Below are 25,931 nucleotides of genomic sequence, written 5' to 3'. Positions count from 1 at the left end.
GTATACACCACATCTGCTTCAAAAATAAATAGCTGGGCATGGGCTTTAAAGGAGAATTATGAGGCGAGTGATTTTCACTCAGCCTCATAATCTGCGCCGACCTGTGACATTGAAACTGTAACAGGTCGGCTCAGTAGATTGGGAAGTGAGCGAACACATACCGTCGTTCGCTCACTTCTCGATCTATCCCTGCAGAGAGCCGTAACTGTCACGGCTCTCTGCAGGGAGCCGATCCTCCAGCGCTGACTGGCATAACAGACTGGGGAGGGGCGGGCACAGCTGGCTCTGCCTCTAGATAGGCAGAGCCAGCTGTCACTCACGCAGCTGGGTGGATCCAGACAGTATTGTCGGGTTCCATCCCGGCTGCGGCGTCTCAGTATACCGCGAGCTGCAGCTAGTGTTATACTGAGCTTTGGGTCACGGGAGAACTCTAGTTTGTGTTCTCCCGTGACCCTTAGGAGAACTATGAGGAAAAGCCCTGACCCCATAGTTCTCCTTTAACTCTTAGTCAAGCAGGTCTTTCCTACTGTTGCCAGCAGGTCTTGCCCTGCTACTTTTAGCCAGCAGCATAAATCCATGACCTACAGAACGAAAAGCACAGAGAGAAAAAAAACCTTGTCTATTTCACGTGATATCAGTGGAGCTTTTCATTTAAAATAATTAAATGAATGATCTGGAGGACGGCCGGCTCTACATTAGTGCGACGTTGGCTCAGTCCACCAGAATATGTGAAGTATGTCATCCCTGAACACGTCTCTCTTCTTTGATATTAGCCAGATTCATAATATGCTTGCACTGTTACTCATAGTCTTAAATGGAGCAAAACTTTAGAGTGGGTTCGGCCCATCCTCCCCGACTAGAATCCAGTCTCTTATTAGCTGCCAATGAACATCTAAGGTAAAAAAAAAATTTACTAAAATCTGTGCTATTTTTGTTTGCTGCAAAGCCTCAAAACATAAAACTAGATGATGCTTTCACAGGTTTGTAGGCAGACATCCTGTTTTAGAGAATTACCAGATCAAGTAAAAATATGACTGTACCTATGACCTTTAACATTAAGCAGCATGTAGGATTGTGCTCCCCTCCCTTAAAACAGACCTTTACCCCCTTTCACTAAAAATGACATCACCATGCAGCTTTGCATGCCGATATGAAATTATCTTACATTCCTTAATTAAACATATTTTGCTTTTACTTAGTTACTGTTTTTTCCACTTCCTGGTTCTCTTGGGCAGAGCATTGCTGGGAAATCTCATCGGTAATCTCATGAGATCTCAGGGAAAGGCAGTTTCCTCCCCTGAGATGATGTGCGTGTCTTAGTCGCATGTGCCAGAGTTCCAGGAAGTAAAGGGAGATCTATTAATCTGCACTTAGTAAAAAATGGCCACTGTGAGAAGAATGGGGAGGATTAGAAAAACAAGGTATGCAAAGAATAAAAGAGCCGAATTATCTAGAAGTATGTGTTTGTAGAGTGTCATTACTAAACCTTTCTAAAGGTGACTTTGTTGTCATTTCAAAGATATGGGGAAAGTTCCTCTTTAAGGACTCAAGCATTCAACATTTAATTGTAGTCACTCACAGCCTCTCTCCCCTACCCATTGTTTTGGCAGTGGGTCTTGGATGGTTAAATTATGATGTCATTTGCCAATTTTTAAAATTTCCCATATTGAGTACTTTGGACACCAACTTTTTGTACCAGAATGGCATGTTTTAGATGACAATATTCAAGCAAAAGGGGAATCTTATGATGAATAGTGGTCCCAGGCTGACGGTCATTAGTATAGCTCAATCTTAACCAGTTGACATCCGCGGTGTTAAACCCCCTTCCCATCCAGGCCATTTTTCAGTATTCAGCGCTGCGGTACTTTATGACCCGCCGATCGCCTATATGTGAAACACCCGGTAACGGGTGTGTGCATTTAGCGGGTCTTTTCTGCCCGTGCGTGCCCGCTAGGGGGCGCGCGCGAGCAGAAAAAAATTGCCGTCTGGAGACGGCAACCCGCAGATGCTGCAGTGCCGTCCGTCCGTTTTTTTACTACGGGCGGACGGCAAGAGGTTAACTTAAATCATTTAGATGAACAAACTGGAGCTAGCTAATTTTTTGAGCATCCCTTTCACTCTACTGACTACCCACTGGCTTTAAGTGGACATCATTAATATTGTTGATGTCCTACCAACGAGGTGTAAATGTTTTCAGTTTGATATATATGTTGTAAATTGTAGAATATAATGGCTAAACATGATTTTTTTTTTTTGGTAGTGCTGCAAGCCATGTGCTTTAAAGAAAATCTAATTCAGAGATGTGACTGTTCTTGTCCACCTGTCTACATTATGTTCACATAGGTGCCCCGGGAAGTGGTTCTCCCAACTTTGTAGATAATATAGACAAAAATTCTTCCACTGCAGAGGCACAGCCAGAAGATAAGAGTGGACCCAGCGGTATACATTTATGTGCTTGCTGCCTCCTTGTTTATTAACTAACCTCTAATATTGGCTATCTTTTTTTTGGTGTACCTGTCACCTGCAAAAGGGTACAGGAAGTCCCATGTGAGCCTGGCCATATTCAGCCCATTTCTTGGAACTAGTGGCAGCACTTTTCCTGAGTTCTGTTTTTGCTCTAGGGTGCAGCTATGGCTCCTCGTACATATGGGCAACAGGTACACCTAATCAAGGCTCAGGTTTGCTTCTAATCTGCCGTTATAGTTGTCATAAGTATATTGCAACTTTTAATATTTGGTGTTTTATTTCAATTGAAATAATTTCACTCGTTAGCATGCTTTACATGTTTTCTCCTCTGCATGATTTAATATTCCCATCACTAATGATCACATGCAACATAACTGGACATTAAACATTATCTGTAAATTAATTTATACATGAACAATTGGACCTCTGTGTTTTGGAAGTTTCTCCTCTGATCTTTGGGGACTGGGCTGTATGTGGCAGTCTGCCCTATTGCTCCAAAATCACTGCATGCAAAAGCATACATGTATGTCTTCATTTTGACAGGAGAAGCTATATTGTTTAACAAACTAATGCTGCAAATGTCCTTACTTACGTCATTCAGATAAATACTGGGGCAAATTTATCTGTAGCCTTCTAACCAACCAGTATGATTTTGGCACCTAGTATACCAAGTGAAAACTCACACAAATTGAAGGTTTCCATATAAACTTAAAGGTATATAGATCATGGTGTTACCCACTAAGCCTTTTCAAGAAAGGTGTCACCCTTTAAATTCATGGATAATTATATGGAAAGTGAAATTTTCTTTCCTGCTATTTTAGAAACGGTCTGTGGGCCTGTTTGCAACTATAACCATGAAGTAAATAAGTAGAGAAATGGATATAGGAGCAAGCCAGCCTCAATAAGTACTAGTAGGAATGCTAGAAGTAACACAATTGCAATATATAGGTGGCCAGCCCTACCTCTGCTTACACATTTCTCTCATAGTCCCTCTGGCCCAGCTACCACATAGCCTCTGATTCAAACTGAAAGCAAATATTTTCTGTGTTGCTCAGTTTGAGCTTTTTTAAAAACATTGGTTGCAGAATAGAAGAAGCTGGATAACCGTACATGCCTCTCAGCCGTTTTGTTGCATGGGTCTAAACATGCAACATCATTTCTACGTTCTGAAGCTTGAATATTAAGTAGTGCCTTAGAAGAAGTATTTACCTTTTAAACCATACACGGTGATACATTTTGTTAGACCATATTGACAACTGAGTTCTCTAAGTCTGACGGGATCCCCTATTTTATTTTATCATTGTAGGTTCAGTGTAATAAATCCTGCCAGAGCTTCTTTCCTGACACCTTATGAAGGTCCCTCTTAAGAACCAATAACTCAAGCATGCAGTGTGTTTTTTCTTTTCTCCCAAAATGCTGAGGTGTATATTACATGTATGCTGTCAATTTTTGGTTACCTCTGCTTTAGGAAAGGGGAAGATTTACTAGTACGTTAGAAAATCGTCATGGAAATATTCATTTTCATACCTACGAGACCCTTACCTGGCTATATCCTTTCCTGATCTTTGCATTCTATGCTCAGTTGTAATTGTTGGCCTGTGTATGAGCCATGCTTAGAATTCACCACCTTTGTTCAGATCCAGGCCTACAATTTAGAACATTTCACTGTTTTTGTTGATCTGTGCTTTTCATTTTTCTCTTCAGCAAACAAGCGCTCCACTTCAGCATCTAATTTAAAGCAGGCAGACAGCGTTGTGAATAAGCGATTGTCCTCTTCATCTGCCACTCTTCCGACTTCTTCAGAAAATGGTGAGTTATTTTAGAATGGTATTGATGTGTATAAACTCAACTTGTATTGTGCTGCATTAAAGGCTAATCCTGTATATCATAATGGAGCACTCTCCTGTTGGCTATTTTTAACCCCCAAAACAAAGTTCTGACACCTCAATATGCCTAATATATATTAACTGCCAAACATCCCACTATGTGCCTCTCTGGGACTGTTACTAGGCTAAAATTATTTTGAAGTGTGTGTGTCTACTCAGTGTAAATGTCATAAAGCTCTTAGGAGCACATGTGTCGTAGGTTTGTGTGATTGTGGCGATTGTGGAACTTTTGTATTTTTACTTTATTACTGTAACAAAGGGGGTGGCGTGCCACATTTGGCCCTGTGCACAGGCAATGACAGGTCCACTTTTGAAATTGCATCATTCCAACAGTCCCTGGACAAGCCAGTTACAAATTAAACAAGTTTCCAACTGTGTGGGGTTTTCCTAAAAGTAGTATTAAACTCTCAACCTTTTTTCAGTAATGAATCCAGATCAAACAAATATACATTGCCCAGCAAAGTATTGCTTTACATTTTTGGCCAAACAGTCATCATGTTTCCAAACAGCTCCAAACCTCTGAGCAGTCTCCAGCAACTTTCTCTCTATTAGTTTGGAGGGGGAAGGAAACGGGGGACAAGAGTGTCTTGCCTTGCTGTACCTGTGTGTTTTTAGAAACGCATATACAAGAGTGGCTCCATAGGACCCTGCAAGAGAAAGGAGCCACCCTAAAACAGGATATCAGGGCCAGTGCTTGGGGGACCAGCTGATTCTGCAAGAAGCTGAAACTTTTAAGCATCAAGGAGCTGCATCCATTGTAAGTTACTTAATCAGCATTTGAAAAAAGATTATAAACCTTTTAACGTTAATATCACGCTAACACTTTTATTTCCACCATGTGCTCCATTTTCATCGGCCAGCAGAGAAAAGGACAGACTTGATGTATGGAATGTTCTTGGCTATCAATCATTTTCAACTTGTGTAGTTTGTGGTCTTTGTCAGACTTTTAATGAGGTTCTGCTTTTTATTGTATTTGATTCTTTTTTTAATTTACACAAAGGTATCTGTCTGTCCTGCGGCGCTCTCGGATATTCTTTTTTTTTTTTTTACCCCTCTTTCCAGGCTTGTTAACTTTGCATTTTTCACAGGTACCAAGCAGAGAAGTTCGTCATTAAGCAGACTGAGTAACAGAACTCCTCTCAGTCCACAGCCCCTCTCGCCTAGGGTTTCCAACCAGGACAATAAAGGTGCAGAACATCGTTTATATACACTAACATTATTAGTTTTTCAGGCCAGTTCTAACCAAACAATTTCCGCTTTCTGTGGTTTGCTGGCAAGTTTAATGACTTACTGGCTTCTTGTATCTCTCTGAAACTTGTTAGAAAATCATCACTAGACTTTCCAGCATTATCTTTCATGGTCATTGCATTATAACTGGTGGTGCCATGCTTCTCATATGTATGTTTCCAAATATTGAAGGATTAGGGAATCCTCCTGTGCCATTGGCAGCTTCATTGTGAGCTTATGGATACATGAGGTTCAAGCTTCTGTGGGGAATCTAGAGACTTGAAATACAGGTTGTTGTCCGGTACATTGTCTGCTAAGCTCAACCAGAGCATTAAAAAAAACTTCTCATAGAAATACCTGCAATTACTGAACTCCTTCCACACTTGCTAAGAAACCCAGCTGTGTTTCGCCTCTGTCACTTCCTAAAATGTCCATACAGGAGATCTGACTTTACTTGTTGCATGCTTTTTCCGGGCAATTGATTCAAGCTTCCTACATGGTTTCTTGTAGCGTGTTCCCTGTTAGAACATATGCATGCAGCACACCTGATTAGCTCCTCGTACTGCCCCTACCTCTACCAGTCTAAATTCTGCTATACAGGGCATTATTTTTAAAAAATGATGCCAAATAAAATGCGTGTACTTACACCAGCTGCATTTAGAAATAATTGCTATGATTTATAATGAATGCATAACTGGATTCAATGATTTTATCTAAACCCTAAAAGTTCAGCTTTAGTTGTGGTATCTGCCATTTTTTCCCCAGCAAAATAATGAATAATTTCAGCTTGTGAATCATAATACGGTCAGTTGTTGAAGTGACCAGCAGTCTTTTAATAACATAGTCCATTCATTGGTGCCATTCTGCTTATCTTCCTGTTTTTAAAGACATCCCAACAAAAAAACACTTTTAGGGACCCCGGGCTTGTGCATTCCTCTGCTCGTGTGGGAGTTTATGTGTAGTCTCTTCTGTGAGACTGGTGCCTAGAGAACCCAGAGGTAGGCACAGGCTAAACAACACCCAAGCCTTATGAGCTGGTAATTTAATTGGCAGAACAGGGACACGCATACATCTGCTTAACTGGTCGTCTTTAAACAAAGCTGCTTATTAGCTTAGTAGTGTTATAATATGTTTGTGAAAATCTGTATTTTGTTGATTTTACATTTAGGTGCAGCAGCCAAGAAGAGAAGCTCTTCGCTCAGTAGATTGAATAATAAAAAATCTTCTTCACTTGTAGAGGGTGTGAAGCAGGAAGAAAACTCAGGTGTCTGTTTAATCTGCTTTATGTGTGCTTAGCAGGGCTTCAGACTGACAACTGCTAACCATATCCCAGCACCCAAGCTTCAGCAAAGTGTACAATCTGTTAGGTAGGGTTTATCTCGGAGCAAACATTGTGCACTAGCAGCTCCTCGTATACTCAGGTATCCAGTTCATTCTCTTTAAAATTAGAAGTGGAAATGCATCATTTATAAAGGACTATACTCCCTCATAATTTTAAGAGACGTTTTCATTTTCCAGACCTCATGATTTGATATATTTGCAGAATCTAAATTAAATTTAGTTGAACAATAATTTTGTTTTATTCATAGTAATATTTTGTAGCACCTGCAAATTTGCATGAAATTGTTTGTTTACTGATCATAAAAGATGGTCTACCTGTTCCCAGCCAGTAAACAATTCTTTGAGTGATAAAAATAACAGGAAGCTATCATTCAGATCTTTCTAACTAATATCTCCAACTTTCACCAGTTGCAGGCTGCTGTTTTAGCTGGAATGCACTGGTAATCATTTACAGCCCTATAATTACTGTCTAATCTTGTGTGTTAAAAGAATAAAGTTTACTTTTGCAGTCAAAGTTAAGAAAACCCACTATGTTATGTCTTCCTAGGTCATTGGCTGCCCGCTCTGTTGCTACAAAGATTTTCCAACCAGCTCCTTCAATCAGCTGATCGAGGGATGCCGGCCGAAAGGATGCTGGCAGCGGCACCCACTGTGCAAATTTGCACAGTGTGGCCAACTTTTAACCTGCCCAGCCCCCCTTGCATTCCAGAGAAAAACTCAGTACAGAGAACAAGTTTTCTTTTATAATAAAGCATACACTGAGTGGCCAGATTATTATGACCACCTGACGTTTGTAGACTAATTAGCTATAATTTAGTGCTGAAGTTGCTAGAGGGCCAGACCATTACAAATAGGGAAGCAGGTTGTTTACCACAACAGTAGAAGTGATTTTTTTCCTGAAGATATGGGTAAACAATGCGCTTTAACAGCCTGTGAACGTGGGATGATTGTTGGTGCTCAAGCCATGGAGCGAGTATCAGCAAAACAGCAGAATTCATTAAATGTTCAAGAGCAGCTGTTCTTAAAGTGTTTAAAGACTGGACTGTCAGCCGAAAATCTGGGTCTGAACGTGCGAATTGTGGCAGTCAGCGACTAGTCAATGTTAGGGCAGAACGGAGAGTGGCAAGACTGGTACAAGACAACAGAAGGGCAACAGTGCAGTGTCAGATTCCTCACATCACCTTTCAACATCTCGTGGAGTCACGGGGCGGCCCAACGAAGTCATCTAGTGGAGTCATCACGTGGCCCAACGAAGTACTGATGAGGTGGTCATAATAATCTGGCCACTCAGTGTATATTGTGCAAGCAGCAGTTTAAAAAAAAAAAAAGTTCTATGAGGTATATTAGAAATGTAACAAATATAAAATAGGTGTTCCCCAATTTGATTGAGAACATGCAAATACACTTTTAGATCAGTTGCTTCAAAACCAAATATTGCAGCTCCAGGTGAGATTCATCCACAGGGTGGACATATGTCCTCTGCTGGCAGATTTGTCAGTCTGTAGCCGCCAGCAAACAGACTTGTAACATGTATTGTTGTGCAGTGTGTTCTAAAAATAACCATTAATGCTTGAAATCCTTTATGTAATAGCTTGCTGTGTTCCAGATGCTGTGCTACTAAATTTACATTGCAGAACTAACCTTTTAAGTTTCTTACACAGGACTCTGACCTCTGTGTTTGATTTTAATATGCAGTGTCTCTGTGCATCTGCCCGAGTCTTCCTCTGATAACATTCTAAAATGTTTTTCTTTCAGCCATGTCTTTGCCAGAATATTAAATAGTTTAAATTTTTTTTTTTTTTTTTTTATAAAGCATTTTTAACTCTTCTAACTACATTATTATAAATGTGTATTTTTATATACCTACTCTTGTGGAAGCTCATGTGAAAATGTGACTTGTTCCATAGTAACACTGGCTGTTTCAGAGAATGTTAATCTCTTGTCTGTAAATATGTTCTCTTTCTTGCTTTCTATCCACTTTAATGCTGTTTTCTCTTGGTGCTTGAGCCTTTTGATCCTATTTCTGTGTTTTTTTTTTTGTTTTTTTTTCATTGGATTTTACATGTTCATGACGACGCCCATTTGGTTTGTTTATTTAGCTCTTCGCCCCCAGACCAGTCCTCTGGATAGTAGTTTAATCAGTCGCCTCTTCGCCCCCACTCAGTCTTCCCTAGCTAGGAGTAAGAGTGCTGCCACATTATCAGCTGATGGAAAAGATTCGCCAGGTAACTCCAGTAGCGTGGTTATTGCACGCGCATCTACCCACCTGAGTGCTCCACATTACTAAGTCATTTTGAGATCTGTATCCTGTAGCATGCAGCATCATGGAGAATGCCCCCCGCATTGCGTTTTAAAACTCCTTTTTGAAACCTTATTGCTCAGTGAACTTTAGTAGCCAATAGTTTTAATTATTTTATTAGCTTCAGTTAACAGCTGGAAATCCTGTTTGGCAGTAGTACCAGTGGCAGGGCCCACCATCACCTTGCATGGTTCCCATTATAATGCAGAAAAATGCATGGTATCACACCTGGTGGGGTAAGCCCTTTCAGTTTTAACTTCCTGGTGAAATCTGGTGTGGCCTTGCAGCCATAGATACATACTTCTTAATGGTAACCACTGTATTTCATTGGTTGGACTTTAGGACCTTTTTTTTTTTAATTGGATGAAATTTTTTTCATTAAAAAAGTGATCCATTATTTTTTTTAGCAATCTCAGCTAGTATGCACATTTTAGTTGAATTTTGTGCATTCCCTCAAATAAGCAGGAAATCGCTTTTATCATGCCAAATCTAAATATGCCAATTTTATTCCACCTTCATTCCACTTTATTCAAACATTTTGGGTCTCTTTACTAATCTGAAAACCTCTACATCGATCTGAGTATTTTGCTTGCTTACATGCTGAAGTAAGTTTAATAGTTTACAACACGTTAGTGAAATATATGGAAAGTGATTAACGGAGGTAGTTATGTTCATAAGCCAAAAGTAAATTCTTCTGATCTGATTTTCACAATGGGTCTTGTATTTAAACTGGAGGTAAGAAAACTTCCCCACAGCAGCCAGTTTGGTTCCAGCTGTATTTATGTTTAATGCTGGTTAGAAGCTGAAATGGTTCCAGTTTATACTTTCAGTTTTATATATAAGCCCCATCGCTACAATTTCTTAATTTAATGGGATTTTGCAACATTTGAAATATATTTGTCAGCAACAGTTTTAATGCAGGTTCTGAAAAATGTTTTTTTGCCATTGTTCTTTACATGGCTGCCTCTTGTTTTTGTAGAAGCATTTGGCCTGTTCTTTGGCTGAGTGCTGGGCTACCTGTGTCCTTTTTCAGGATATACCTCAGTTGTGTGTGTGTGTGTATGTATGTATGTATGTATGTATGTATGTATGTGTGTATATATATAACTGAAATTTTTTTTTCAAATATTTATTTTAAACGTTTACATTTTTTAATATTTTATTTTTATAAAAAAAAAAAATTTAACTTTTTTTAATGTGCTTTGGGGTAATATTGGGGGACTCCTGATATTTCCCTAGAAAATGGAGATTTTTTTTAAAAATTAAAAAAAAAAAAAGTTTTTAAAATAGAAAATGAGATTGAGAACACAGAGCCCTCAATCTCTTTTTCTGCAGTCCCTGTTGTTATAAATGAACAGGAATCCTCTCAGTGTTCCTGTTCATTTTACTATATCCACAATCATGATTGAACATGAGGTGATATAGATCACTTCCCATTCATTCATAATTGAGGATATTGTAACCATACTCTGTCCTCAATTATTTCCAAACAGTCAGCGATAACTCACTGCTTGTATCGCTCTCCTTCCTGACGCGCTGTCACAGGAGGCTGAGCTCTGTTTGCTCAACCTCCTGTGACAGCGTCGGCTGTCTCCGCCCACTCACCACTCTGCTGATCTGTCAAAGGAGGCTGAGCGGGGAGGAGAGACGCCGGCCGCTCACAGCAGTCTCCTCGGCCGCCAGTGACAGTTTCCCTCCTCCCTGCTGGGACACAGAGCAGCGCCCAGCAGGGAGGAGAAAAAGCAGGGATGCGCCGGTATATCGGCAGAAAAATTGCACTTTCTGCATTTAGCCAAAAGTGCCACTCTCGGCCGAAAAATGTTTCGGCGGACAATATAACTGTGCGTCCCTAATATTTTATCAACTCTGTTACCAAAGCTACTTGTTTCACTTCTCTGCCTGATATCAGATAGAGGAGTGAAGAGGCTCTGTGCTGAGAGAAACCTGGAGACAGCCATTGCTGACCACCTTAATACAAATGCTAATTACAAGGATTTAATCCTTAGTTCTTGCCTTCAAACCATGCTCAACCGACCTGAAAGAAGCATGCAGCAAATCAACTCCTACTAAATCGAGAATGCCTGATAACCATGTTTGTTCTAGGTCAGTGAATTTAGAAAGAGCTGGAGACATTAGAATATCTCGACAGCCAGGAGAGGACCATTTTCTGAAGATGAAGGTTTCTCTCGGCACAGGTGTCCTTTCGTAGAACAATGCCAAAACCGTCTGGTTTTCCTTACAGTCCTTGTCCCTGTTAAGGAGGGATTCCCTCCCTTTCTGTTCCCAGGTTTTAACTCCTCCAACATGCTATCTAAAACTAGAAGAAACATTTTTGCTGGAGTTAGTCTAAATGTGAACGCTGTGATAAAAATATATTAACTAATACACAAGAGTGGTGTTAATTTCTTCCTATTTTGTGCAATAATCCAGAAGAAGTGCCTCTGTGCAGGAGTTTCCCGTAATAAAGACCATTCATTGCTGTGCTCTGTCCTTGCACAGGGTTATTGGTCTTGTATCTGCCCCCCTCCTGTAGTTTTCTGCAGACAGCCTGTATTGGGTGGACTTACTGGATTCCACCCACAGCTCTGCTCTCTGTACAGTGACTGCTGCATTTACAAGGTAATGTCTGGGCTTGCAAAGGCATTTGGTGCACACAAAGTGGATTCATATGCTTTGTGTGGCTGTCGAGTAATAAATTGAAATAAAAATGTATGTGCCTGGACATAAGAGTTTGTGGCTTATAGGAAAGATGAGATAACATTGTGAGGAGGGAAGTGGGAATTTAGACTGAGGTATATAGGAGTCATTCCTGAAATGGACACTATCAGCCCAACTCAGCCAAGACTGATGCCTGCTATTTCTGTTTAATATTGAAAATTTCAAAGAGTGCATTAAGATCTTAAAAGAAGACAAATCTGCGAACAGGTTTAGTATGCATTTCTGAGAAAGTGTGATATTCATGATATCCAGTTAGGTGCAGCATGTTATGTTTTATAAGCATACATCCTTTGACAGACCTCACTGTAAAAGAGCTTAGTAAACAGACCCAGCCATGTTGGTGTTCATTTTCTAAAGGGGTCTTTCTTCCTGGTACTGTTGCTTGTGTACACTAAACGTGTGGTGATGGTGTTTTGTATGAGCTGCTGCATTGCACACCTCTGTGGTTAGCCACCTTTGCCGTTTCTAACACACAATCTCTCTTTCTCTCCTTTTTCCTCTGTTATGCTCTGCACTTGGCTCTCTGTTTTGTCCTGTCAAATTCTTAACTTTATAGAATCTCACCTCTGTCCTCGTTCAGCTTCAGCCACTACCATCAATACCCCACCTTCCGTCTCTAAAGGTCCTATGCGTAGCCGCAGCATTGACAGACTGAAGTCCCCTCAAAGTACAACCACCGGTGCCAGCTCCTCGGAATCTAGCCAGGTACAGAAGGAGCTTTTTAGTTCAACAATAAGGCTTCATACTCTTTGAGTGGTGGCAACTGTGTTTTCAAACTGACAAATGACATGATGAAACGGTTTACTTTATTTTGGGGTGATAATGGTGGGTTCAGTTTCCGGCCAGCTTCTCAAAAAATATGGAGACTCCATTAAGTGTTGGGTGGTGCCATTGGTCAGCACAAAGGTTATCTTGACATGCTGCTGAGGTGGCAGGTGAGTGGTTTTACTCATTAAAGTAAATCTGTGGCAATATCAAACAAAAAAAACATAAATTTACATTTTATAGTTGCCATTCTGCATGTGCTTTTCAATGTGGGGCTTTCCTGAGCGTAAGGAAACTAGAGTACTCTGTAACCAAATGCCAACCACCTTGGCCCATAACTGAGTGCTGGTGAAGACTTGGGGCAATCCTGGTACCGCGCGATAGTGTGCGATTGCACACAGTGGTTGCCGCGTGGCCCAATTGATTTCAATGGGGTTACATCTTCGTAGCAATCGGTGAAAAAAGGTACATGTATCTGCCTGGCACGACTGGGTGCCATTAGAAAATAATGGCATCGCCAGCGCCATCAGCAGTGGTGTGTAATTCCGTGACCACGTGGCCATCCTCGTGCTTTCGTGCACGATGCCGCACGGTCACAGATCGCCCAAGTGTGAACCTGGCCTCATGGATGGTCTCATTAAACAAGTATGGGGTAAGCAGGGGCCACTGCCACACACACCACAGCTGGTTGCACCCCAGTTTTATGGGCCCTGGGGCCACTGCAGCCAATGAGAATGCACAATGCAGGCTGCCAGCTACACTGTTTGAATTTGTTTTGTGTGTTTTAATGGTCACAGGTTTTTTTTTTTGGTGCCCGTACACAGTCTGGAAATCACAATACATTACACTATTTTCTGTCAAATCTGCTCATTTCAGTCCTAGGGTAAAAATAAACCCAATGGCTCGTCTATCTAGTGACCAGAATTGTAAACTTCTGACATGCAATGACTGAATTTGTAAGTGTCCGCAGGCATGGTGCGATCACTTATGCCATCCACTTTCCCTGCTTGATCATTCTACATCTTTCAGACTTGACCATATTTGTGTACTATTAGATCTATGAAATATATTTTGCCCACTATCTTCTCGGCCAGATCCCCTGGAATATTGATACCTGCTATATATTTCTGTTAATGACATATGGAACTTTACATTTATTATTATGTTCAATCCTAAATTCTCGCTGGCCCTTTCCTTGCAAGGTTGTCGTGTTACCAACTGATTCATTCTTGAAGGTATACACATGTTCTACACTTAAACCTCTATATTATGAAAGTTGCATAGAATCAGTCAGAATGGCCCGTAACCTATGTGACCCTTCATAATTGTGTTACCACATAAAGTTACACCTCTGATATGTCACTTCTAGCATGGAACTGTGGGGTATATTCTGTAGTTACAGCTCAGAGCTGTTTAATAATAGAGATGAAATGTAGCAGTTGACAATATTGTAATCCTTGAGAAGAGTGTTTTAGCATATGTTACCTATTATCACAAGTAACGTGACAGAATTGCACCTGATTTGTACAGTATTATATACAAGCTGCTAATATGTTCATCAGAAACCAGAGCATGAAAAATCATCAACTCCTTCGGCTGGGAAGCGCCCTCCATCTCCTCCGAATGTGACACTGAATAGACGATCTCCTTCTCCAGCTAGTACTGGAAAGCGAGCTCCCTCACCAACACTTGAAAAGTAAGTGGTTTATTGTGCATTTATTCTTAGAAGAGCCCTTATGGCTACATTATTGTATTCTGTTGAATGTATGTGGTTAATTTGGTATATTCAACATTCCATTATTTGTTCCCATTTCTTTCTTGACATTTCAGAAGGACCAGTAGCTCGCATACACAAAAGAACCGTCCTCCATCTCCAAGTTTATTGAAGCAGAGACCTCCTTCTCCCACAGTGACCCACAAGCCAGTTCCCATCCAGCGTCCCTCTCTAACACCAGCTGTCTTAAATTCTACCAAAAAGCTTGCTGATTCAGAAGCCAAACCAAAGGAGAAATCTGCAGAAGGAAGCAGCTCAGAGCCAAAAAATGTACAGGCCTCAGAGAAGGAGGCAACCACTACAAAGACCAAAGATGGTAATTTCTGAATGTGTTCTGTGTGTCTGCTGATATGTGGTATCTTTCTGGCTATAAGCGGTTTGTGAATCATGCTTTGTAAGACATAACGCAGTTGATATAATAATTTATTAGTGGTAAAAAAAGGAATGTTGCACAAGAAAGCCTGCAAACAGTTTGCTGAAGACAAGCAGACTAAGGACATGGATTACTGGAACCCTGTCCTGTGGTCTGATGAGACCAAGATAAACTTATTTGGTTCAGATGTTGTCAAGCGTGTGTGGCGGCAACCAGGTGAGGAGTGCAAAGACGAGTGTGTCTTGCCTACAGTCAAGCAAGTATGGTGGTTGGAGTGCCATGGTCTGGGGTTGCATGAGTGCTGCCGGTACTGGGGAGCTACGGTTCATTGAGGGAACCATGAATTCCAACATGTACTGTGACATACTGAAGCAGAGCATGATCCCCCCTCCCTTCGGAGACTGGGCCGCAGGGCAGTATTCCAACATGATAACGACCTCAAACACCTCCAAGACAACCACTGCCTTGTTAAAGAAGCTGAGGGTAAAGGTGATGGACCGGCCAAGCATGTCTCCAGACCTAAACCCTATTGAGCATCTGTGGGGCATCCTCAAACGGAAGGTGGAGGAGCGCAAGGTCTCTAACATCCACCAGCTCCGTGATGTCGTCATGGAGGAGTGGAAGAGGACTCCAGTGGCAACCTCTGAAGCTCTGGTGAACTCCATGCCCAAGAGGGTTAAGGCAGTGCTGGAAAATAATGGTGGCCACACAAAATATTGACAGTTTGGGCCCAATTTGGAAATTTTCACTTAGGGGTGTACTCACGTTTGTTGCCAGCGGTTTAGACATTCATGGCTGTGTTGAGTTACTTTGAGGGGACAGCAAATGTACACTGATGTACACTCACTACTTTACATTGTAGCAAAGTGTAATTTCTTCTGTGTTGTCACATGAAATGATATAATACAATATTTACAAAAATGTGAGTGGTGTACTCACTTCTGTGAGATACTGTATATATACACACACACTAGTGTGCAAAAGCTTTAGGCAATTGTGAAAAAATGCTGTGAAGTAAGAATGCTTTCAGAAATAAGTGTTAATTTATTTTTATCAATTAAAATGGAAAGTAAATGAGCAGAAGAGAAATCAGAAACAAATCAATATTTGGGGTGGACCACCCTTTGCCTTCAAAACAGCATCAATTCTTCTAGTTACACTTACACACAGTTTTTGAAGGAACTGTGCTCTGGACTGATGTCCAAATTTTAAATATTTGGCTGTAGCAGGAGGCAGTTTGTTCGCCTAAGAGCTGGAGAGTGGTACAATGCGTGTCTGCAGCAACAGTGAAGCATGGTGGAGTTTCCTTGCAACTCTGGGGTTACATTTCTGCCAATGGGCTTGGACATTTGGTCAGGATCAATGGTGTCCTCAATGCTGAGAAATACAGTTGTGCGCATAAGTTTACATACCCTGGCAGAATTTATGATTTCCTGGCCATTTTTCAGAGAATATGAATAATAACACGAAAACCTTTCTGTCACTCATGGGTAGTTTTTGGCTGAAGCCATTTATTATCAATCAACTGTGTTTACTCTTTTTCAATCATCAGTTTGCTATGTTCATAGGATTATTTAGCAAATTATTCCACATTCTGTTGGTCTTGGTACCATGATAAGTTGCTATTTAATTTAAAGGGGACAGTCTGCTGAACAGTTCTACTATAAGCTGATGGTCGCTAAAGCGACCATCAGCTTATAGTAGAACTGTAAATGCCAGGTCCGTATGACGTACTGAGCTGGCCAGCTGGAAGCACTTTTGTAGCTCCGTACGACGTACGTCCTTGGCAGCGAAAGGGTTAAGAAATGTTACCAAATTGATCATATATGTTATGCGTTTGGCCAAATAGTTTAGTCTACAATAGCCAGGACAGTTTTTTAGTTGGATAACGTAGTTGAGAGTAAAGCTGGCCATACACCTTACAATTATCTGCAGATTTTCTGTGGTCAGATGGAAAAGGTGCAACAGATTCCTCCATCTACACTTCACTGTGTGGATGGAGTAATCTCCACCTGGGCCAATCTGTTACACTTTTTCCATCTGACCACAGAAAATCTGCAGATAATTGTAAGGTGTATGGGCACCTCAAGAATTGTCAGTTTGTTGTTGTCTGTATCCCTGCTGGAAAGATTTATCCCTCTATTTGTCTGGGTGACCATTGTTAACGGGGCAGAAAGTGATGAGAAATCCAACATTTTAGGGCCCATTCCCACCTTTTTAATGTATATAGTCAGACACGCAGGTTAGCAATTGGTTTAAAGTGCTAGTTCACATCTGGGCAACATGGGTTTGCTGAAAAAGTACATGTCCACTCTTGGGTGTCTCTATTGGTGACAATTTCAGTGTGTTGAATACGCACATAGAGGTGTGAGTCCCCACCTTACATGGAACAGAGGGGTGATCTTCCAAAGGAGACTCTTTTTCCAGTGACAACTGTGTAATGTAATGAGGCATTTTCTCTCACCTCACAGGAAGTGATGGAAAAAAATCACCCCATTGCGGTCACAGCCAGCAATAAACTGGCAGAACGAATAACTCTTTTTTTTTTATAACTTGCCGCAGTTGTACTTAGGGTAATTTAAAGCGTATCTAAACTCAAAAATGTCATATTTCGTAACACATTTCCTGTCTTGGAGCCCCCCTTGGACAGCAGCACCCTGTGAAGAGAGAGTAGTCTTCGATGCACTAGCAAATTTAGATGGAATTGACTAGCAAATTAAAATGCAAACTCCAGCTAACCCTTTAAGTAGTTACAGCAACATCATTTTTTCCTTTTGGGATGAAGGCTTTACAGGAATGGATAAAAGCTGTCCATTGTAAGCACCCCTGTCAAGGTTAAATGTTTTAGCTCAGCCCATTATCTGCCACTTTTGCTGGACAGCTTGGTCTGTTAAATGAAAGCTGAAAAATAACGGACTTACTGGCTGGATCACTAGGTTAAAAAAAAGCCTCAAAATGAAAACTAATGCAGCCACCACATCTAAGAATTGATAAGATGCAATATGTTAATTTTTGGGGGGTTTAGATACACTTTAATTTTTTTTGCTTCTGTTTTTAACCTTTTTAAGTATAATGATACAATTTGTAGTTACATCATATACATATGCTGATGATCTATTTACACCTGGAGAACTATTCTGTAATTTCTGCTAGAATCCAGTAATAAGTCTGTATCAGGGAGTACTACAGCTGAGGAGGCTGCAAAAATCCTGGCTGAAAATCGGCGTTTTGCTCGAGAGCAACGAGAACGGGAGGAGAAAGAACGGATACAGAGACAACAGGAAGAAAAGTTAGTGTACACTTCTTCTTTCTTTCTTTTTTTTCCTCAGCCTTTTCCTGTCATTGCTTGATTACTGGGCTATTTCAAATGGCTATTGTTTTATAGGATAATGCAAGAGGAAATGGCTCGCAAAGCCGAAGAGGATAGACAGAGACAGAAAGAGGAGGCAAAATTACTAGAAGAAAAACAAAAACTGGAGAGGGAGGAAGAAGAAAGAAAAGCTGAAGTAGAAAAACTCCAAAGAGAGCTGGAAGAGCAGGACAGATTAGAAGAGCTTCAGCAGCAGGTATGTGACATCTTTTGTAGAGCTGTAACATTGGTATAGATAGTTGGCCATTATTATCACACCTGCTGTTTACCTGGTACATAACTGGCAGGCTGGTTAGGGGTTTGTAAAGGTTATGGAATCCTGGTTGATGTGCCGCATGCTTTATGGCTAAAGCTTACTGCTCTACAAACTGTCATAAGCATCATATGTGCTGTTTTTTGGAATTGTTTTGGTGCAATACGTATTAAGGATTTACCAAAAATAAATACATTTTCTGGCTCTGTGTTTTAGTTCTAATATGCCTTTTAAAACTCACATTATTGAAATTTGTGCACATCTTGAATACCTGTGCAAACCACTTACACTATGTGTCCACGTGTCATAGATGCGGATGCACAGCTCCTATCAGTGGCATGTCTGAGATCATTGCTGTGGGGCAAAATAAACCTGCTTTGTGCAGCCACACTCTTAGATCTGCCATCAATCAGGTTGGGGGACTACCAGGAAGCTGTGTAAAATATTTGAAAAATTAAAAAACATTTTCGGTTTTGTTTCTAAAATTTCCATTTTGGTGCACCTCTAGTTAAAACCCTTGTCAAGGTCTTTTTGGCCATTTATGTCACATTGAAGACGAGAGCTGGAGAGCAGGTCTTGGGAGGAGCGAAGGGGCGGTTTGGATGAAATTTTGAGATGAGGTGGGTGATGTAGGTTGGGGCAGAGTTGTAGATGGCTTTGTAGGTTATCAGTATTTTGAATTTTATACGTTGTGCAAGTGGGTGCCAGTGGAGCGATTGGCAGAGGGGGGTGGCTGGTTGGTTGGTAAGGTGGATGGGTCTGGCAGCAGGGTTTATGGTAGACTGAAGGGGGGATAGCCTGCTTAGTGGTAGGCCAACAAGGAGGGAATTACAGTAGTCGAGGCGCGATATTACAAGGGAGTGAATTAGAAGCTTTGCGGTGTCATTTGTTAAAAAGGGACGGATTTGGGAAATGTTTCGGAGGTTGAGTTGGCAAGATTTGGATTAAATGTGGGGCTCCCCTCACTTCCTGTCCTGGTGGCATGATTCTATCCATCAGGAGAAGACATCAGAAAAAAACTGAGAGGTGCTGATCTTTCCTACTCCATCCAGAATTAAGAAAAATTGTATTTAGACACTTTTTACTTATAAGTATACAGAGGAATATTGATAAGCTTATTTAGAAAACAATATTTTACCATATTTTTCTGTTTAACATGGTTGCTGGGAACATAGATGCTGTACATCTTCAAGTACATTACAAACTCGCCCATAATCGTACCATATATGTTGCTCTGCGGCCTTATTTTACCTTTTGGACAGGACTATGTTGAGACGATTAATACTTGGTTGTATTGTGTACATTGTGACAATATTTTTCTTTTGGGTTAAAGAAAGAAGAGGCTGAAGCCAGAGCTTTTGAGGATGCGGAAAAACAAAGGCAAGAAAGAGAAAAAATCATGCGGCAAAATATGCAGGAAAGACTTGAAAGGAAAAAGGTAAAAGAATCTCTTGAAGCGAACTGTGATGAGCTATCTGCACTGTATTTAAACTGCTTTGGACATTGCTTAAGCCCGCAGATCACTGGGGAAGGACATCTAGCAATCTCTTTAGTTCCACATGTTGTCATTGCTGTGTTTCATATCCACTCTGGGCACTATAGGGCTATCTGATCTGTTCTATATGGACTGAGGCAATACTACCCATTTATAAATGATTCAACCAAATTGTATTTGTTGGACTTTTCTGCCATATTTTTCTATTTTACTGGCCCATTATCAGGAATAGGTTTGTTTTCTTTTCTTGATGTATTATTATGAATTGTATTGTTAATGTTATTTTTACATGGGTATGGGTAAATGTGCCTAAAGCAAAAGGGGGTTGTTCCCTGTTCAGCTAGGAATTCACTTGAAAGTCTTTTCTAAAAATGCGTAGATGTAGTGCTGGATTGTACAAATTGGTTTTTTTCTGCATTTATCAACCATGAATTACAGCTGCTTGTTCTAGAACCTAATAACACATGTGTAGCTCTTTCTGTAGTTGGGTTGGCTGGAAATACAGAGATGATGATGATCTAACATATAATTTGCTGTCTGTGACCAACCTGCCTGAAGATCATTGGGTGTCAATGGTAGCCATGCTGAATGTGTGTGCCTGTCCTCACCATCACTCCACCATTGCCAACACATACATTGCAGGAAGGACTTATTGGTTTATGGCTTTTTTTGTTTGTATTTCAGTTCTACTTCGCTATGACTTGTGGTCAATTTGTAAGCAGCATTTGCAGGAATACTATTTAATGTTACTAAATGTGAACTGATGTCCTTTTATTGTAGAGAATTGAAGAGATAATGAAGAGAACCCGAAAGACAGACCTGGCAGATGCCAAGGTAGTCATGTTTATTTTTACTATTTAAACTGTCTCAGGGAATTGTGTTGACCATTTTACTGTAACTGTTTGCAGTAGGAAATGGAATATATGTAAACAACACTTCGAGTCCCATCTTCCCATATAAGTATGTGTGGATATCTACCACCAAACTATCTCCTTCCTCTTTTAGCCACGTGTCAAAAACAATCTTCCACATGAAGCTGCCAGTTAACAATTGATTTCTGATGCCCTCTGGTAATTCATAGAACTTTATTAAAAGCCAGCTCCATTCAAAGCATTTGTTCTAGTTTAGGATAGAGTTGGGAAAGCTAAAATATGTCAGGCTTCAACTACTGTCTATAGATATTCACGTCACTTTCTGTCCTATAGTGACCAGGAAGAATTTAGGGGGGAAATGGCCGTCATCTGGACATGAAATTATAAACTTTTGTCTACTGTGCTAAAGATTTTGGTTCACTCTGTCCTTCAGGCTTTCCCCCACTTCTGTCATAGGAGAATAAATGGTAAATCTGTAAAATAGGAGTATTGACTGATTAGATTCCTTTTCATACTCTGTCCAAAATTTAAAAAACTTTCGGCTAGTGCTGTGCTTTAAGGCTCGTGTACATGTTCTAAAAATAAGGCGACCTGAAGCTGATGTCTGCAGCAAATGCTGCCTTCCATTTTCTTACCTACCCTAGAGCAGTTCTAGCTGTCTGACAAGTTGTTAGGGGCAAGAGCAGTACTTTATCTTGTTAATGTTCTTAACATGATTGTTTTGTGTTCTGAAGAATGAAGAAAGGTCAGAGGAGGATGAAGAAAATTTCAGCCTGGATAGAAACATGCATGGTAGGCATTGCTTCGCCCATGTGTGTAATATATATACATGTGTGCAATATATATATATGTGTGTGTGTGTATATGTATGTGTGTGTGTCATAGACAGTGTGATCATTATCCTTGCTGTGTGTTTCAGAGAGCGATAATGGCATGGATTCATGTGATGATGCAGATGGTCTGGAGGAAGAAGTAGTAACACCAACTTCATCCTCCCCAGATATTTTGTCTCAGGATGCAGCAGTGGAGGAGAGGAATGAATTATTTATGAACGGGGATAAGCCAGGCATTGATCAGAAAGTTAATGGACACTTTTCAGATGCAACACCCACAGAAGGTTTTATGTAAGTGGAAGCTAGACATGGTACCTTTTTTAATTATTGCTTATTAAATTGAACATGTCATGGCCTCAGGTAAGGTGACAGTACTGCTACAATCTTGTGGTGCCTACAAGAACTTGGTAGTCCCTTGAATAGTTTCCTGTGTTCTGTAGAACCCCTTAGAATTTCAGGCCCACTTTTTGCGCAAGCCTTCAACTTCTGTTTAAGTCACCACTAAGCTCTGCACGTGTCATTCAGCTGTCAAATGCCAGAACCTCAATGGTCAGTAGGTGTCTGCAGTATTGATACTTTAGACACTTTTTAGGCCTGGTTCATTTTATGTCTGGTCAATGTTTTCAGCATGTTATGCCCACTATTTTCTTTAAAATAGAAGGCCTTTTCATGTGCAGTTATTGTGTTCAACTACTGCATTAGTGCTTTGTGTATTAAGTAGAGTAGATCATGCCTGGGGTGAGGAGGCATCTGACACATGTTGTATTAGGGATATTTTCACAACCAGGGGTGATAGGATTAAACAATAATACCTGTGCTTAGCGGCCGAGCACAACAGATGAACTATATTCCAGGCCTGAATGAAAGCAGATATTGTCATGCAGGACAGGTAGGTGTCCTTTTACTGCATGGGATTAGGGCACTACTATCCCAACCAAAAGAGCCTTTATGATAGTGCAAACGTAAGAGGGTAGAGGCTTCAGTCAGGTTGAGCTTGCTCCTAGGCACCGTACATTTCTCAGTGGGCTTTTCTGTTTCTGTAGTCTTCCTACTCTCCATATTTGACAATGCAGCAACACACAGGGATTGCTATAAAACCATAATACACACTAGGAGAGGGAGGTATGGCAACTCATTTGGGTGGACTGGTGGCCTCATTGTACCTGGCTAGTTAATGACATGTTTCTCTCCTGTGAATACATATAATGTGCATAAGAATATCTCGACATGGTATCAAGTTAAACCTGACTAGAGCTGTTTATTCCCTTGGAGTGCACCGAACTTAAGGATGTGGACCATTCACATTGCACTGCCTTAGGCTATGAAGAAGAAATAAAAACATCTTGTACATGTGATGCTGTAAGATACAAGATCAGCACTAAACTGCCTTGTCCATGCAAGTGTGTGAATGAGCTGACTACAAATAATGATAATATATAAAGGAAATCTGTGAGTGAGAGAAATATGTCGGCTGCCATTGCTAACCTTCTTTTGAAATTGCTACAAACTGGAATGGAATGGCGACTGGCATTTTCAAATGCAGAATTTTCCAATTACAGCCTACATATGTTGTATGACAAGTGCTTTAAAAATCCATGCAGGCTAAACCCTTTTTCAGTTTTGGGCTTTACAAACGTTTTCCTCAAAGTGTGTAATTGAAGTTGTAGAACAATTGTTTTATGTACAGGGCTGCAGTATTAGATCTGGGCAACTCTTATGAATCCCTGCCTTGATATTTGCCCTCAGCATAGCATTGGCCTGTTTTCTTTACACTTCTAATACACATATTCCATTTTCTTTCTCTAGTCAGGTGGCAAATGACACTGATAATCTGAGCCTAGATCTCCGTGAGGATGCCATAAGAGATGAACATATAACCAATATATATGGGAAGCCCAGCTCATGGACGTTTGAGGAAATAATTGATCTGGAAATTCATTCCAAGAGTAGCAGCTTGTCTGAGTCCAACACTACTGATGGCTGCAATCAGGACCTCATAGAAGCTGCTACAGTTCCCCCAAAGTTGGCTTTTGAAGAGGGACCCATGAATTCTCTGTCCTTGGCTATTGAGACTGCGGCAGGTATGCATGCTATGAAAGTCTTTATTTCCAGTCCTCAAGTACTTCTCCATCGTGTTTGCTGGACAGTTTGATGTGTTAATGTGACTAAATATAAACAAAACTATACAGTTGTATAATACAAAATAATGACATATACTTTCATACTTTCAATGCATAAAATATATTAGCATGCAAAATGTTTTGGGGTAATTGTCCATAAACTGATGCGTCCTGGCCTTTCCGGGTATGCTGACACATGGGGTGAATTTAAGAAAACCTGTCGAGAAATGCCCAAGCTTTTATTGCTCGTTGCCTGCCAGTTCAACTGATCTTTGGCGTAAATACTTTTGGTCACAAATCCAAAACAAGTAAGCAGGAAATGGAGTCTGAAATCTCGATCTGCATGCTGTTTTTTGTGTCACCGATTCAAGGCATTGAAGCCAGAGGATCAGTATGACAACCAGGTGACTAGCAGCAGAACAGCAGGTTTCTTTGAAGGTGGGGTATGCTCATTTATAGTGAATTCTAAGCCATATTCTTCTGAATGAAGGATTATGGTCACAGAATGCCGGCTGTTTACAGCATGACAAGCGCAGGGAGCCCACGCTGGGAGTGTTTCTATGATTTTGCTGATTTAATACAGTCTTCTCTCTTCCCAGAGATATAACACTGTCAGCCATGGACGTCTGATTGCACTTCGCTCTCCAGTATTTAATAAAGCGCTGAAGCCTTGTCGTTAAAAGCTGCTACGTCAAAATGTTGCTTGACTGCGGAATCTTATAGCAGTGGAAGGAACTGAAGTGACACCGTTATGACATTTCTTCAGGGAGAATATTTTGGCCGTGTCATTCATCGTTCTGTTTTGTTGAGCAGTTACACAGGGTCTCCGAAGTTTACTCTTTATTCTGTTACATCTAACCATAGAGCATCCTAGTTATCCCTCACATTGTTTACTCTGTTGGGAAGTCCTAACAAGCCGATTACTGTCCATAGTTGATCTCTTCAAGCACTTACACACTTGACAACATTGATGTTTAACCAGAAAGGTAACATACATTTTTGGAGCTAGTAATGACATCATTACCCTTTTGATTTTTAATTGCAATGGTTTCACATATAACAAAGACTAAACCGTATACTAAGCAAATAATGTCCCATTACCCACACACAGCGGACATGTTCCTTTTATTGGTCAGGATTCAAGAAAAGGGCAATAGCCGTTAAAGGCTGCCCGCTATCATCCCAGAGTGTCTGCACGTCGTGTGTATGTGTAATAGTTCTGCTTTCAGTGTCCCATGACTGCTTGCTCTTGTCAGGATTTTTTTTTTAAACATTTCAATTTTTTTTTCATATCTATGTATTTAAGTTGAATATGTAAGTATTATTTTATTGTGTACATAAACAGCAGTATTAGACAACTACTTGACCTTTTTTGTTGTTTCTGTTGGATCTCAGACTAGTTTTTACAGTAATTTTGTTATGCTCTGTACACCCTGTACCCAGGGCTCTGTGTGCAGTAGGCATGTACACGTCAGACAACATGCTGACTTAAAGCAGGCCTCCTATTAGAATTTGGTGATTTCAGATAGGCAAGATGATGATTTCTCCTGTTTAGTGAGTGTTGGCGTCTCATAACATTTCAGAAAAGTCCTGTTTGTATTGGCTTAGTTTTCAGTCAGCTTCTCTCTTTTCTGCTCTAGAAACACAAAAGGGACAATCTGATTGCAGCAAAGGCAGTTCTTGTAGTGAAAAGGCCTCCTATTGGTCGGAATGCATTAAGCAATTTTATTTCATCGTCCCACACAAATGGCTAAATGCAGCAAAAAGTTTCCATTTGATGGTTCAGATGAGATTGCAGATAAACCATTAGTTGGTTTATAGATGCAGCCTGTATATTTAGGCAACAACTTTGCATATCTGGTGCCTTTAGAAAGTGGCAGTCCAATGTTCTAGTCACACAGGAGCTGAGGAACCCACTTATTCTATGTTTAGAAGTTTATAGTAACTTGAATGCCGAGATATTGCATGCATAGCTTGGCAGGATAAATTAGATTTCAGGGTTCCTATTAAGTGCATTGTTTCCAATGTTTATTGTAGCAAGTCTCTGGTGTATGTACATAACCCTTAATCATTATAGAATAGTTTCTTAATGAGGATTTATTTATTGATATATAAGGCACTTACATGCAAGACTCCAAC

The 25,931-nt window shown here is 40.5% G+C and overlaps 1 protein-coding gene across 1 annotated transcript in view; it reads left to right on the top strand.

Annotated features, from left to right (window-relative positions):
• The window catches only part of MAP7D3 (MAP7 domain containing 3), a 53,655-nt gene extending 28,751 nt beyond the window's left edge, over window positions 1–24,904 (top strand). Inside the window, exons 6-21 of the mRNA XM_018555058.1 lie at window positions 2,344–2,439; window positions 4,171–4,275; window positions 5,441–5,539; window positions 6,748–6,843; window positions 9,020–9,145; window positions 12,494–12,642; window positions 14,265–14,398; window positions 14,545–14,792; window positions 18,003–18,138; window positions 18,235–18,415; window positions 19,806–19,910; window positions 20,748–20,801; window positions 21,574–21,631; window positions 21,759–21,948; window positions 23,461–23,753; window positions 24,392–24,904. Of these exons, the coding sequence (XP_018410560.1) occupies window positions 2,344–2,439; window positions 4,171–4,275; window positions 5,441–5,539; window positions 6,748–6,843; window positions 9,020–9,145; window positions 12,494–12,642; window positions 14,265–14,398; window positions 14,545–14,792; window positions 18,003–18,138; window positions 18,235–18,415; window positions 19,806–19,910; window positions 20,748–20,801; window positions 21,574–21,631; window positions 21,759–21,948; window positions 23,461–23,753; window positions 24,392–24,399 (2,078 nt within the window). The 3' untranslated portion in view covers window positions 24,400–24,904. The remainder of the gene's footprint in view (window positions 1–2,343; window positions 2,440–4,170; window positions 4,276–5,440; window positions 5,540–6,747; window positions 6,844–9,019; window positions 9,146–12,493; window positions 12,643–14,264; window positions 14,399–14,544; window positions 14,793–18,002; window positions 18,139–18,234; window positions 18,416–19,805; window positions 19,911–20,747; window positions 20,802–21,573; window positions 21,632–21,758; window positions 21,949–23,460; window positions 23,754–24,391) is intronic.
• Window positions 24,905–25,931: the final 1,027 nt, after the last annotated feature.

The sequence above is a fragment of the Nanorana parkeri genome, unplaced genomic scaffold (assembly GCF_000935625.1).
Source record: "Nanorana parkeri isolate BGI_ZX_2015 unplaced genomic scaffold, ASM93562v1 scaffold182, whole genome shotgun sequence".
NCBI classification, from domain to species: domain Eukaryota; kingdom Metazoa; phylum Chordata; class Amphibia; order Anura; family Dicroglossidae; genus Nanorana; species Nanorana parkeri.
This window is presented reverse-complemented; position numbering and strand designations above follow the sequence as displayed.